The sequence below is a fragment of the Lacerta agilis genome, chromosome 1 (assembly GCF_009819535.1).
Source record: "Lacerta agilis isolate rLacAgi1 chromosome 1, rLacAgi1.pri, whole genome shotgun sequence".
NCBI lineage: Eukaryota > Metazoa > Chordata > Lepidosauria > Squamata > Lacertidae > Lacerta > Lacerta agilis.
In genome coordinates, this window is record NC_046312.1 from 65,031,965 (window position 1) to 65,046,789 (window position 14,825).

Here is a 14,825-nt window from a genome sequence, read left to right on the forward strand (position 1 = left end):
TTTAGTGAGCTTCTTGGCTCCAAAAAGAGCCACTTAGAACATGGGCTTGACTGGCTGACTTAGCTTTGATGGTGGAACACCAAACTGGCTAAAGGAGCTAAAAGGTGGCCATGAATGGCTTTGTACAGTATACGGTGCTCTAGTTACCTTCTCCAGCCTGGAGCACACTGTCCATGCTGTGCGGTGAAGCTGAAAGCTGTGGAAAAGTCGCGTCTCCCCCATCAAGTACATTGGCACTGCAGGGAGGGATGTTTCAAAAGAAACAGAAGGAAAAATGAGACCCTTGGCTTGCATGCAGCCAGTCACCACGTTTTCTCTTTTCAGATCATAGCCACAAAGTGAAAGAGACACAGAAGAAATTACAAGCTTTGCATTACAAACTGATAATCAAGAAACAGATCATATGTTACACAAAAGACAAAAATGTAAACATCATGTTTCTGTCTGTTTGCAATACATAAAGTAGAACTGGGATTTTCATATCTCAGCAGCAGCAGGGGTGAGATCCACTACACATTACAGCAGAATCAAGGAAGCTGGAAAGGCTGATTATATGCTTGGAGCATTAGGGAACATAGGAAGCTACATTATATGGAATCAAACCATCTAGTTTGGTCATGTCTACACAGACTGGCAGCATCTCTCCAGAGTTTCAGGCAGAAGTCTCTCCCACCCCTAATTGGAGATGCCAAGGATAAAACCAGGGCCCTTCTGCATGCAAGGCAGATGCTTCGCCACCAAGCTTCGCCCCTTCCCATTCATGCTTCTGTTTTTCCCACTCATTTTTTGTCCCTTGAAGAAATTCTGAAATGATACCCCTAAATTATAGGCCAGAACCTACATTTCAATAGAGCATGGCAACAGACGTATTTGCCTTCCATGACCCAGGGCAATCATGAAGGTGAAGACCCTTATTTTGCAGAAGGTTAAATATTTTATTGTCCTTCTGGCAACTTTGGGATAGGGAAACCAATTAGTCTAAATTGGGGCATTCTGCTATATTTGAACTTTGGGACTATTTGGCTGTTTCCAGTTCTGTCATTATTTGATAAAATATATCTTGACATTGAAAAGCAGATCAAATGGCTCAATGAAGTGGTATGGACCTATGTAAAATACTGTCTTGTCGACATGTTGATGCCCCAAACCAGGCAGCATGTAGGGTCCAGTTTTGCAGGCCACTTCATACCACTGGACCTAACAAAACTGTGAAGTCAATGGGAATGTCTGTGTATGCTTTGTTACCAAGCAGATAACAATGTGCTGATTTTCTACGTCTGCTTATAACTCCTTTGATACTTGGAAAGAAGGATTAAGTGCCCAGCTTATCAGCTGAAGAAAAATACTTACGATACCACTGTGTTAGTTGAGACAATATATTCTACTTCTTTGGTCCACGGGTTCATGAAACTGAACCAACAACTCCTCAGTGTAATAAAAGATCCATCTTTGACTTTAAACTTGTAACAATTAGTATTAATTTTCTCTCTCGACTGTAAAACTGAAAGAAGGGGGGAAATGGAACAAAAGTTAATATAAATGCACAGTCCCTAGATAGTCTTGTGTGTTCATCATTTCCCACTGTGTGTTCCTTCCCACTGTGGCAAATTTCCTACATATGTACTATTATAATTATAACATCAACTTAAAATTTTCCCATTATTCAATTTATCCAGGTTGTGTTTCCTAACCACTCTTTCTTAATAAAAAACAGAAATAAAGTCAGAAATTTAACAAGTTTGGAATTAACTACCACCCCCTTGCATTTTTATTTTTTTATTTTGCTTATTTTACCTTGTCGGTGACATTCTGCAAGATGCCCTATATCATCTTGATGAAAATATTCATAACACGAAGTACCTAGAAGTTCCTGTGGTAAATATGCCAGAATTGCAGTTGCCCTAAAATATAAAAGGTTGTTTAGCTTAAAAAATAATACTTAGGTGAAAACTACTGTATAAAAAAGGAGTGCCAACAGACCAGAAACAGATTGGCATGGCCTGCTCCTTTCCCTTCAAGGAGAAACTTTTACTGTCAGAGAGAAAGATGGCGAAAACCATGGCCCCTCACACTGAAGCTCTTTCCTCTCCCTTCTGTTGTCACAACCAATGCTAATTATTCCGTATATAACAGCTCAACGTGGGAACACGGTTTCAGAAAATGTGGCAGAGGGGTGGAGCAAAAGCATGCACTTAATGGATTTATTTAAATGCATTTATAAACTACTTAATATTTCAAAAATCTCCAAGCAGTGTCCCAAAAGAGATATGTTGACCACAAATGGACAGAGGTACGCAAGCACAATGCCACTGATTTCAATGGGCTTCAAATGCCTGTAACTGGATGTTGGATATTGCAGTTACAGTCAAAACTCAGTCTATTAACAAATCAAGAAATTAAGTTCATATATGTACATGCTTTTGGTGCAGTGTTAAAAAAGGGGTGATAGCAAATGTGCATTGAGGGTAAGACCAAATGTACAAAAAAATGTAAAATAAGAAGTGACAAAAATGTATATTATGTGAGCGATTATTCATGAAACCTTTTCTTTTCCACCTCTGCTCTGTAATCTGCATGTTATGATTTAGCTGCTAGTAATAGGATCTTCCTTCCTGTTGCCAGGACAGTAGGTTGGCATGGAAATCTCTTGCATGCAAATATATTTCTTCTGATATTCTATCAGTAGTTTTAAAGGTACCATCTGTTTTAGCATCTGTATTCCAGATAACTCTGGGGAGGCTTTGCCAAGTATTTTCAATTTAGCTATTGGCATAAAAGAGAAACTCACTTATGAAAGTACTCAAGGAAATAAATAAACATGATGAGCATCCCTAAGGTTAAAGATCCAAATAAGTTCTGTCTTCCACTAAATCCAGATTAGCTCTTCCAGCTGCCAACTGGCTGAATATATTATAGTCCAGAAAGCTAAAGGTTTATTTTCATACTACAAAGCCACTTCTGCCTATAGGCAGGAGGTGGCGTTGCGGGTATCACGACCCGAGCACGTGTGCAGGGGCTGATACACAGCCCCTGCACGATTGGAGGATTCCCGAAGCTTCTCCCCAGTGGCTGACCAATCCGGTCGGCTGAGGGGAGGGGCCAACAGCCCTTTAACTGGAGACGGTGGGAATCCTTCCCCCTTTCCTTGCGCTGCTATTGACCTTGCTATGGACTCCGGTTGGTTGCCCCAGTTGGCTGGGGGGCCTGGTAGGACTTTTTCCCATTTGGACTAGCCAAATCGGGTTTTTTCACCTACCTCGTAGCAATTCGTCACAACTTTGGTTTTGGCAGTTAGGCATTGGATAACATCAATAGAGGTAAAAAGGGGAGGTAGCGCCATCACCTGCCCCTCATTGGAAGGGTATTCCGTTAAAGGTTTCCGGGGGCGTGGTCCCGTCCGAAGCCTAGGGAGGTTAGGGCCTAAGCCACGCCCCAACGGTGATCACAGGGGCAGTTCCCCTTGATAAGCGTCAGGGGCGCTACCCTTGCTGGTTAACCCTTCACAGACCTTCAACACCTGGGTTGAGGTCAGATATAGTGGTTAGGATCCAATGCCTAAGCCAATACCGCTCAACATCCGTAACCAATAAAGTTGTGGCCTTTACGCCCATTTAATTGGATACAATGTGTCATGTGTCATTATTCACCTGGGAGGGAGGGATATAGCCACGCAATAAGGGATATAACTTCCCATGGTAACTTATGAACATTGGAGAAAATGTAGGTACTTATTGGTACATTTCCCAGTTATTAGCTCTTACCATTTAATATTTAACTGGCAAGGGTTAAATTGGAAACATTACCAAATGAACGAATGTATAGCAATTCTCCAATGTATTCATATACTTAGAAATCCAAAGTGATATAATCCCTCCTTGCACAAAACTGAAAACATGTGAGTGCAGTAGCTCCAACATAGAAATGAGGCTCACTGCCCACAGTGACGTTGCTCACTTTAGCAGAGGGCTACAAAGGTGGCATTTTCCTGTAACGTTACAGAAAGCTTTCAACCAAACCTGAAATTGTAGTCAAGATTTTATTTTTTATTTTTTTGTGGCATGCCATGTTCTCTTTGGCATGCCAAAAATGAAGGGGGAAAGGGGTGCACAGTTCCTTCACCCTCAAAACAACCTTCACTTGCACCAAACAAAGAGTGAAAGGCATCTTTGCATAAAATAATCACATTTGTTCTTTTATATCCCTTTCTTAACCTCCCTTCTAAATACTAAGCAGGGACATAGTTTGGTTTAATAAATCAAGTGCAAATGAATGATAGATAACGCAACAAATGCAGAAGCTTCATGAATTTTCTCTTTATCATCAACCCCCTGTACTCCTCACTTTTTATAAAGTTAAAGTAAATTCAAAGGATTTAATTTGAGGAAGCTATGGCTCTATTTTTACAACCCAGTGGGGGTAACTACGATCTTGTAAGGCTGAGAGCTCTTGCACCTACTCTGGCCAGTCTCGTTATTTAATTTATTAGTTTCTTCCCACAAGGAGTCTCAGAACGACTTATAAAAATAACATTCCCTAATACAAATAATCTTAAAATCAAAAAGCAACCCCAAAAATAATCAAATCATAAACACAACACGCACTCTCCCCTACAACATAAGCATCCCTGCCAAAGACTAACATTTTAAATCATAATTTCTTTTAAACTGTTTTTAATGTTGCATTTTAAATGGTTGCTACCTGCCATGGGGCCTTAGGATGAAAGGCAGGTAATAAGCTAACAATAACAACAAATGCAACGAGGGATTAATACACAGTTGACTGGGAGAAATGTCTTTCCAAGCACCAAAAAGATGCCAATGCCTGGGGCTGGTGAACCTTCCTGAGGGGAGCATTCCACAAATAGAGGGTCACCCCTGAAAAGGCCCTTTGTACTGTTGCTGGAGGGGGCACACAGAGAAGGACCTCCAGTGTTTACCTCAAGCCCTAGATATAGGTAAATGAGGTTCATAGTTTATTAATGTCTGGGCCACTGAAGACTTTGTGGGTTAAAATCAGCATTTTGAATTTGGTCCATAAACAAATCAGTCAGATTGTGCTTTGTTTCCTGTGCTATGCTAGGAGGAAAGGAGATAATATGAGCACCATGGGGGGTTGTGGATTGCATCCCATTTTTTTAACCAAAAAGTTTAATTATTATTCATCAAACTAGGTGTCAATATTCTTGAGCAACAAATGATTACATTTATGCCACAGGGATTCTGCCTTTCAGGGTGATCAGTAATTTAGAGTCACAAACTGTGGTTAAATAATTGCTCCAAAAGTACTTTGCAATTATTTATTTTCATAACTAATATTATTGCTGTTCTGAATAAAAACATTAGTAGGAAAAAGAATAAACGTAAGTCAACAGACCATTGTCCTGATAGCATGAATTAAAGATGTTGTTCTTACCTCTGGTCTACAAATACAAATTTCCCATCAATTGCATGCCGAGAAACATATTCTGTCGGTTTAACCCTGATCTCTCCATTTACTGGTTGAGGAACTACATGAGGATGTAACCGTCCAATTGCAACGAGACAGCTTAAATTACAGCCTTCATTATCAGGCTCATTGTCTTCGTCTAGTCCCATTTTTGTTGGTGGCCAGCTTTTTAAATATCCTGTGCTATGGATAGTGCAAAAGCTTTTCCGGTCTGCTACAAAAGAAAATAAGGTTTATGTCATCAGTACTGCATTGGTGAAAAAATGGCAGCTTGGGGTTCAGGCACATGAAACATCTGGCATCTTAAGCATTCAACTTCTGAAGAGCTGTACAATGTGCAACAGGCTGTATGTATGCAGACTTCCATTCAAATGCTTGGTCTAGGACCCGGAGTTCTTGGTTTCTTCAGGGCTCCCCAACGGCAGGGACAGGATCAAGAAGGTGCTACAGCAGTGCTGAACAAAGACACCTGCCAAAGTGGTATCATGCAATTCTTGGATCATCATCTCGGTCAGCAGCTGGTAGTTTTAGCTGACCATAAACCAGAGATCCATATGTTTTAACCAGCCATTGGCTGTGAGCTACCATCAACAGTCTGCAGGGAAAGCTCCTCATGGAGGGCTCCAGAAGGGTCATGCGGTGGGTTCCAAGAAGCCACTGCTGTTTTGTGGCCCACCACAGGTAGCAATATCAGGTTTCCATTAGCAGAGTCCAGCTCTTGCACACCCACCTAGTTGTTATCATGGACCTTCAGAAGAGGACATGTGGTGCCTTGTTAATAAGAAAATCAGACTACACACCCCATTCTGACAGTATGTGTAACGCACACTACTTCAGTAGAATTTATACTTATAATTATACTTATACTTATATTGAGAAAATGGTCGTTTTAAAAAACTAAGCTTTTTTAAAAAAATAAGTTTCATGTGAATGAGCTCTTCACTGTTTTGCAGTCTATCTAGATTTTCTTGAAAGATCAACTCATTTAATTATTAAATTATGCAATCCCCTCCGTATCCAGAGTTACCAACATTTCAAGTGTTTTTAACATAGCATCATTCTGATTATGCGCTTCCAAAGTGCAGTTTTATTTTAAAGATAGTGATTTTCTAGGCTGAGCTCATTATGGTGAACTTGGCCAGTTCAATCTTTCTCCATAAAAATATTCATTGCTGTTACACTTAAGATTGTCAAATAATTTTATTTTCAAGCAAAGGCAACATAATCTGAGCACTACAAGAGAAGGACTCCTGCTGGATAAGTCAACTTTGCTATTTTGTAAGTCAGAAGTGGACAAGCTTGCCACAGAATCCTCAATACGTCCAATTTAGACAGTTTACAATGAATTTCCTGGGCATGGTTATGATATTGGTTTTCTATCTGTAGTAGGTAAAGTACAACCTTTCTGTAGAAGTGTGCATGCACACGAAAGCTCATACAAATGATAAACTTAGTTGGTCTCTAAGGTGCTACTGGAAGGAATTTTTTTTATTTTGTTTCGACTACGGCAGACCAACATGGCTACCTACCTGTAACTAAAATGGTTAAGATATTAATGTCAATGGGCTGGACAGGGGTGGAGGAAGGAGGTGTAGTGGGTGCGCGGCCGCCCCGGGTGTAACCACTGAGGGGGGTGACAAAGTGCCGAGCAGCACTCACTGTGGGGCCTGCAGCATGCCTGAGCCACGCGTCTCTCCTGGGAGAGACATAGTGGCTTGGGTGTGCGCAGGCTCCATGCTGCCCAAACAGTCTGCCCACTGCCTCCCCCCTCCAGCTGTAGGGCGGCTGAGTGGAAGGAAGGAGGCAGGCAGACTCTGGAGGCCTCGAGGTGCACCCCGCCCCTATGGGCAGTTCGCCCCACCCTCGCGCTGCCCCTTTGTGCAGCTCCTGCCACCCCTCGGTGCACCGCCCCAGGCGCCTGAGCAGCTTCCTTTCCCATTGGGGCTGGAGCCAGGGACTCCTCCTGAATTCATAGAAGGAACTGCAATCTAGCTGAAATTCTCAGGGGAGGGAAGACATATTTCCCTGATTTCCCTTTTCTCTGAAGCTCCCTATATCTCTTCCCATCCTCCTTTGGAGGGCAACCAACACCCTAGAGCAGAGTTTCAGGGGACACAGGGGGAAGGACAAATCAGAGAAAATTACGTGTTTTATCATCTTTGGCTCTGAATGCAGTTTGCTATCAACAATTTAAATGTTATGTCTACAAACTATATCCTGACCTTACTAGCAATTTGCCTTGCCTCACCAAACATATACTATTTGATAGCAAAAAGTCTTAGAAACTGTTAAGAGAATTGACTGTTTTTAGCAATAGCATGATTACAATGTTATTATTTCAACCATTTGTGGACTCAAAAGTCAGGGAAGGACTGGAAGCTAAATCTCATTTTCCAAATGATGCTTTATGTAGCCAATGCAAATCTGATCCCATATGCAAAACCTATGAATTGCTTCATAAGGTCAGAAACTAAGCCAGTGGGAGTCAGGTTTCTTCTTTATTTCTTCATAAAGTTACAACTCTGCAGGGTCTTATTTGATCTCAGTTAAATACCTTAATTGGTAGAAAAGAACCAAAAATATTTTTTTTAGATTAATCAATGCATACTACTGGTACCTTTCTTTTTAGAACAGGTGGAAGGAAAGTCTTTATCTTCTACTTTCACGGATGGTCTGTTGCATTTCATCCTACAAAAGAACGAACGTCTTGCTCCAGAGCATAGTCGTGATGGTCCAGGCGTTATATCTGTTTTAACTGGAAGTCCAGCTGCAATGGAGTGAAAGAACACAAATCCAAAATGGTGAATCTGGCTTGGCTTTAAATTTTTATTTTCAAATATACATATCTGTAACTAGATAGTATCCATGAACATAACTCAACAGAATGATATTCAATGGACACAAAAGCAAAGTTCTGCATTTAGGAAAGCAATTATGGGATTGGAAATACTTTGCTTAGCAACAATACATATGAAAAGGATAGTGGAATTTCAGTCGATTACAAGCCAAACGTGATTCAGGAGTGTGAAACTGCTGTAAAAAGGGCCAGTGTGATTTCATGCTTCATGAATTGAACCACAGTTTCCAAGTAACAAAAGGTAATAGTTCCACTTTATTTTGTATTAGCTTAAAATCATCAGGACCTGTGAACTAGCCTGTAGAGAAGAAGAGAAGAAGAGTTTGGATTTGATATCCCGCTTTTCACTACTCCTTTTCACAGGAGTCTCAAAGCGGCTAACATTCTCTTTCCCTTGCTCCCCCACAACAAACACTCTGTGAGGTGAGTGGGGCTGAGAGACTTCAAAGAAGTGTGACTAGCTCAAGGTCACCCAGCAGCTGCATGTGGAGGAGTGGAGACGCGAACCCGGTTCCCCAGATTATGAGTCTACCACTCTTAACCACTACACCACACTGGAGCACAATGAAAAATCCAATAACTCACTTTTTGCATCTATGAGCCTTTCCCGTGGTGCAGTATCAGAAGAAGAAAGTTGCTCCTTAACTTTGGCAATATCTTTAGGATGAAGGTAGTCAAATAAACTCTGACCTATCAGATCATTCTGCCAATAAAGAATGTTAACAACCAATTAAATTATTACAGACATGCTGCGAAGCTCACAGCAAGGAAAACTGTTAATAGCAATTTTGTTACATTTCAATTAACTGATATTTTAAATGAATGAAAACAATACTGTTTTTGTAAACTGAAATATTTCACTTCAACCCATAAAATAAAACAGAGAACAACATTGATAGCTTAAGCACAGAGTCATCTACATCCACCGAGTTGAACAAAATATGTTACAAGGCCCTGTTCTTTTCTACATCATAAGAAAGACAAAATATACCTGACTGTAGTTGAGGATCTTGAAGACTGATTCTGAAACAAACAGTATTTTGCCTCTGTCACAGCCCACAACGAATAGAAAACCATCTGCAGCCTAATTGGGAAACATAGGATGGCCACTTTGTTATAGTGTGTTATTTACACATTGTTAAAATGATTCACAACATGCAGTTGAATTTTGGTGACCAAACACTTTGCATTGAAATGCAACTAGATTGTTGTTGTTCAGTCGTGTCCGACTCTTCGTGACCCCATGGACCAGAACACGCCAGGATTAGCACATGGCAAAAAAATCAGTGGAGACTTGAGTATGACGACACTATTTTTTTAAAATAATAATGCCAGAAAATGGCAAGGCAAAATGGCTGAATGTCATTGGTAAATGTCTATTTGTAAAGGGTAACATTCAGTCACACCTAAGCAATTATTTAAAAGCCACCTTGCTGTGCTTGAGCCTTTCATTTTTTAAAACCTTTCTTTAAGGAAATTTCCAAAAACTGCAGGAGGTGATGTGGGGGGTGGGGTGGAGAGTAAGGGGTCATCTAATCTTCCTATTCTTGCTCTAACAAAACCTTTTTCAGGATCTTAAGAATCTGCCAGGAGCTGTTCATGTGTGGGGGTGGAAAAGGCCATAGCAGGGAAGGCAAAAATGACTCACTTTCATTGGGCTGTTGCCAGCAATCTTTCCAAAGGGGCTTCTAGGAAACCAGAAGAAAAGGATTTGCTGGAAATAGGCTAGATTAATGCAAGGCAGACTCCAGAACATTATTCTTGTGGAGTGTCTTACCAGACACTTGGAAAGGGGTGATATGCACGCATCACACATGCAAAACAAAGAATGCAAATACTGTACTGCTCGAAGATCTTGCTAGATCTTTTCACCACATTGGGGGGGGGTCATCTTACACCACAAGATGTCACCCCTTTATTGCTTTGTTTATGCCTCTTATCTGACCATGATGAATCTCACCCAGGGTGGGAGAGAGTTGGGTTCCTTTTACTGATGCCTTTCTCTAAAGTTTCATAGGAGATGTTCTCTTCAGATCTTAAAAATAGGTTTATAAATCCTACTTAATTTCACTTGGAGTGCTTGTCCGTATGGAAGCATACAGACTCAAGCCTGAATATTTGCACACCAAAGCTGCTTCAGCAGGGCAGAGACTCGGCATTCGTTTACCAGAGGGTAAAACCTGCAGGGCAGTCAGATCAAATTTGCAGAAGGCAATAAACCAGTTCCTTTCTCAATACTTCTTGCATCAGCCAGCTAGTTCCCAAGTGGAAAACCTGGCAACGTACTTGGGAGAACTGAGTTTAATTGATGCAGAGACGACATACCTGAAATATTTGCCATCAACAATTGCTGCCGCAGCATTTCATGCAGCAAACTATACTATTTCTGGAAAAACTTGGACTGACTCTCTTGCTGAAGTTACGGGATACACAATTGAAAGTCTTAAGCCCTGTATAATGGACCTCCACAAGACCTACCAGACAGCGGCACAGCATACACAACAGTCTATACGGGAGAAATACAAGGCTGTAAAGTATCGTGCAGTATCACTCATTGACCCGCCAGAGACACTAATCTTACCATAACAATCAAACTTGACACCTCAAAGGTGTATATTACCTGTAATGGCAACTGTACAGTTTTAAACTTTTATTTAGACTTCAACAACTCTGGTATATTACCATAGAAAATTGTGAAGTTTTCTACTTTTATCATGTTTTAATGTAAACTTTTGTACATGCAATCTTGTTCTAAATACTTAGGTGACGCGCCTTTAAAAGTTCTGTTGAAACAGACTTAAACCATGCAGGTCAACCACTTAAGTATTGCTGACCCTTTTTAAAAAAATAAGAGCATGTAAGTATGGGTTCTGGCTCTAAATGTCAAATCAAGAAAATTCAATAGTCTGTCTGCATACTTGAAATACTAATACGAAGGAAGGTTCAGTCTATTCAGACTCCTATATACAATTAAGCTGCAACAGCATAAAGTGGTAGCTCGACTTACGAATTACTCGACATACGAATTTTTCGACTTACGAATGAAAAAAGTGCCCGCATGCCTACGAATTTTTCGACATCCGAAGGACATCCGTTGGCGGTTTTAGATGGGGTTTACTCGACTTACGAATTTTAGATGCGGTTTACTCGACTTACTAATTTTTCCGAATTTTTTGTTTCCAATGCATTCCTATGGGGAAATCGCTTTTTTCGACTTACGAATTTTTCGACCTATGAATGTGCATTCGGAACGGATTATATTCGTAAGTCGAGGTACCACTGTATTTGGGAAATTCAACTAATGCTTAATATAATTGAAGAGTGACGCTACTTTTGACAGTTCTGAGTAACCATTAAGAATGTTGACTGGTTATTAGATGTTTGTGCCTGCTGGTGGCAGTAGTGCCACTTAGGTTCATGCTGCTACAGTAGCTTATGAAATGCTGCATTAATGATTTTTCACTCTAACCCACAGAAACAGTCTTGAAAACAAGGGCAAGAAATAGCATTCTTGTCACAGGAAGGCTATATAGACAGCTATTGCTGTCTAAAAAAGAAAGTTTTTTAAAAATGAAAAGCTCAAGCGCAGCAAGGTGGTTTGTACTCTGAGGTCACAAAATGGAACTACCAATGCCAAACTATAACCTACAGACGTAAAGGCCATGGATTTGGTGCTAGAGGTAGCACAGTGCCAAACAGCGATCTCAACTCATGCATACTGCTCTGCAACCCAACTGCAGCTAGCAAAGGTCCTAGGCTTGGGTAGCTGTTCAAATTTGTTACGTATTGATACAGGGTGGAAGTAGTGGGTCTGCTCTACAAACTAAGCCCTGGTTTGAAAGGTTTTCTATATTTGTAAGGGTGGCTAACTTTTATATTCATATTTAAGTAGGATTTTCTATATAAAATATAATAATTGCAGAACGCAAATGAGATTTTGAAGATTTATGGCGACCGATGAAAAGGAGCATTTTTATGTTGTATGGGATACTAGTGGATAACATGTTTCAACTGGCAGGTAAGCAGATGGGTGTTATTACTGTAATTCACTGAAACAGCACGGACACCCCAAATTTAATAAATATCAAGTCAGTTTCCACTAAGTTTTAAATATCACACGTTGCCATAAAAAAAACACCTTGAACCTGACAAGAAATTATAGTCAGTGTCATCCTTCACATGCACTTCAAGCAAAATCAGAGGTTCCCTATTCAATACAGAATACATTGTTGCCAGAAGAAAACACTGGAGTGGGGTGAACAGACAGCGAAATCAAAGACCAGTTTCTAGAAACCAAGGTGCTTCCTCTCCCTTTAGCATTTCTGCTCAGGAAACACATTAGTCAACCTCAAAACAGTAGAGCATTATGAATTATATAATCACTTTTTGTAGTCCCTGGTAATTTATTATCAATTTTTTTTGTTTTTTGTTTTTTTTTTGTTTACTGGCTACTAATCCAGAGTTTCATGTTACTTGGAAGCTTGCTCAACACTATATTGGGGTTAGCACAGTGTGCTCATAACAGGCAGACAGTAACTTGCTGGTAAGTCCATTGGTTAAAAAAGGGCTTTTTCTGGAAAAAGAGGTGCCAGAACTCACCATGAATGCCTCCCTTGTTCTTGTACAATGGCAATGGCGCCCACCTGAGAAGTGCAGGAAATGAGTTCCAGTACGTTCCAGCTGAAGAAAGCCCTGGGCTGAAGCTTTTGCTTATAGCTTGCATCTCCTATACTGGAGGAATTTATGGTCGTAGTGTCTGGTATAAGAGAACGCTACCCTACATGAAAATGCCACCATACTTACAAGAATATTCTCTTTAATTGCACACTATACATGCTTTCATACATACCCTACATGAAAATGCCATCATACTTACAAGAATATTCTCTTTAATTGCACACTATACATGCTTTCATGTATCTGAAGTTAACACATACCCTAAGAATAAGATGTTTTAGTTCATCATCTGACAAAAAGGCAGGTTTGTAGTTTGCTTCTGTATATGGGTTTGTGGCACCTTAAAGGCAAAGAGAAGAAAATAATTATTCTTTGAGTAAATAAACCAGTTGTGCGAGGTGCAGCATGTGTTACATCCTATTTGCACAACTATTTTCAGTGTCCCTAGTCTGTTTTCTAAAAACCAAGTAGATGCTGCTCCCAAAAGCTACTATGGAACAGCAGCAATTTCTTTCTATTCAGAAGCTTACAAACCTTTTACCAAGATGGGCGGGGTATAAATAATAAATTGTTGTTGTTGTTGTTGTTATTATTATTATTATTATTATTATTATTAAGGTTGGCATGATAAAATATCTATTTTGTATCTTTTACTGGTATGAAAGCACTTTTAGCAAATCTGTAGATCACATGGTGCAAGCTAGTACAAATCTCACTTCAGTCAAAATCTCACAAGGTGACCTCAGGTAAACTGCTGCTCTTTCATTCTCCCATCTAAAATAATATTAATCTACTTTACCACAATGGTGTAAGCAATACTGAAATAATAAGTGCAAAGTGCTTTCACCGCTTCAACACACCAATATTTTTAAGTTCCACAAGTGACCTCTCTAACTACACAGTTTGTTTTAAAATTTACCTCTTAACGTCTTCATGTGCTGAACAGCCATTCTCAGTACTGTAAGTTTATCTAGTTTTCTGGACATAGCATTGCATGTTGGCACTAAAGAGGCCAATTCATCGATAAAACTGTTCATCTTATCACGACGTCTTTTTTCAATCTGACTGTGAGCCTCCCTAAGTGATAATGAAATAAGGATCATGACATTTCAGGTATCCAGTTACATCACAAGCCTTAATTGCTTTTGTGGAAAAAAAGAGACAGGATTGCTTACATTATCAGTTATCAGTAGATAAACCTTTATTTACTTTACATTGGTTACATAATGAAAAAATGAAACAAAGTAAACAGGAGGATGAAAGCTGATGAGTAAATTGAGGGAAACCGACTATAAATGAGGATACAGTCTTGGTCATGTAAAGGGGAAGAAAGAAGTCAAGAATCACTGCAATTATCTGAAATGAATTATTTTGGTTTAGACAACAACCCTAAGCCTCGGGTATGCCTGCCTGCAGGAAAACAGATAGACCATTTCAGACGAGCTTTCAAGGCATTTCACACACAGTATCGTGCAACTGCAAGAACACTCTATTTGTCTGGCAATCAAATTCTAAATTGGACTTCCGCACAGCATGAAGGAGAGGCTTCACCAGAAAGATCCTGAATGGGTAATGCTCAGTGATGGACGTATAGGTGTTGCAGTGTGTGTGATGCACAAGCACCCACAGATTCTAGGGACCTGCCAAACTCAAACACCTTAAATGACCATAGAGGTCAAGTGCATATTGCGAAATATTTTGATGAGTCTGCTCATCAAATATTTGAAAATATGTAAATTTAAAAAGGCAATTGTTCTAATATAACTTTGCCATGCCAATAAATATCATGCATGAATATGTATTTATAATTTATATATATTCTGAAGATATGTACTTCATATTTAAT

The 14,825-nt window shown here is 39.9% G+C and overlaps 1 protein-coding gene across 1 annotated transcript in view; it reads right to left on the reverse strand.

Annotated features, from left to right (window-relative positions):
* Positions 1-14,825, reverse strand: part of ARNTL (aryl hydrocarbon receptor nuclear translocator like) — a 46,549-nt gene that overhangs the window by 7,088 nt on the left and 24,636 nt on the right. Inside the window, exons 7-15 of the mRNA XM_033152165.1 lie at positions 13,899-14,056; positions 13,240-13,319; positions 9,294-9,386; positions 8,888-9,005; positions 8,063-8,212; positions 5,413-5,659; positions 1,795-1,901; positions 1,351-1,501; positions 148-236 (exon numbers count right to left, since the gene is read on the reverse strand). Coding sequence (XP_033008056.1) covers positions 148-236; positions 1,351-1,501; positions 1,795-1,901; positions 5,413-5,659; positions 8,063-8,212; positions 8,888-9,005; positions 9,294-9,386; positions 13,240-13,319; positions 13,899-14,056 — 1,193 coding nt within the window. The remainder of the gene's footprint in view (positions 1-147; positions 237-1,350; positions 1,502-1,794; positions 1,902-5,412; positions 5,660-8,062; positions 8,213-8,887; positions 9,006-9,293; positions 9,387-13,239; positions 13,320-13,898; positions 14,057-14,825) is intronic.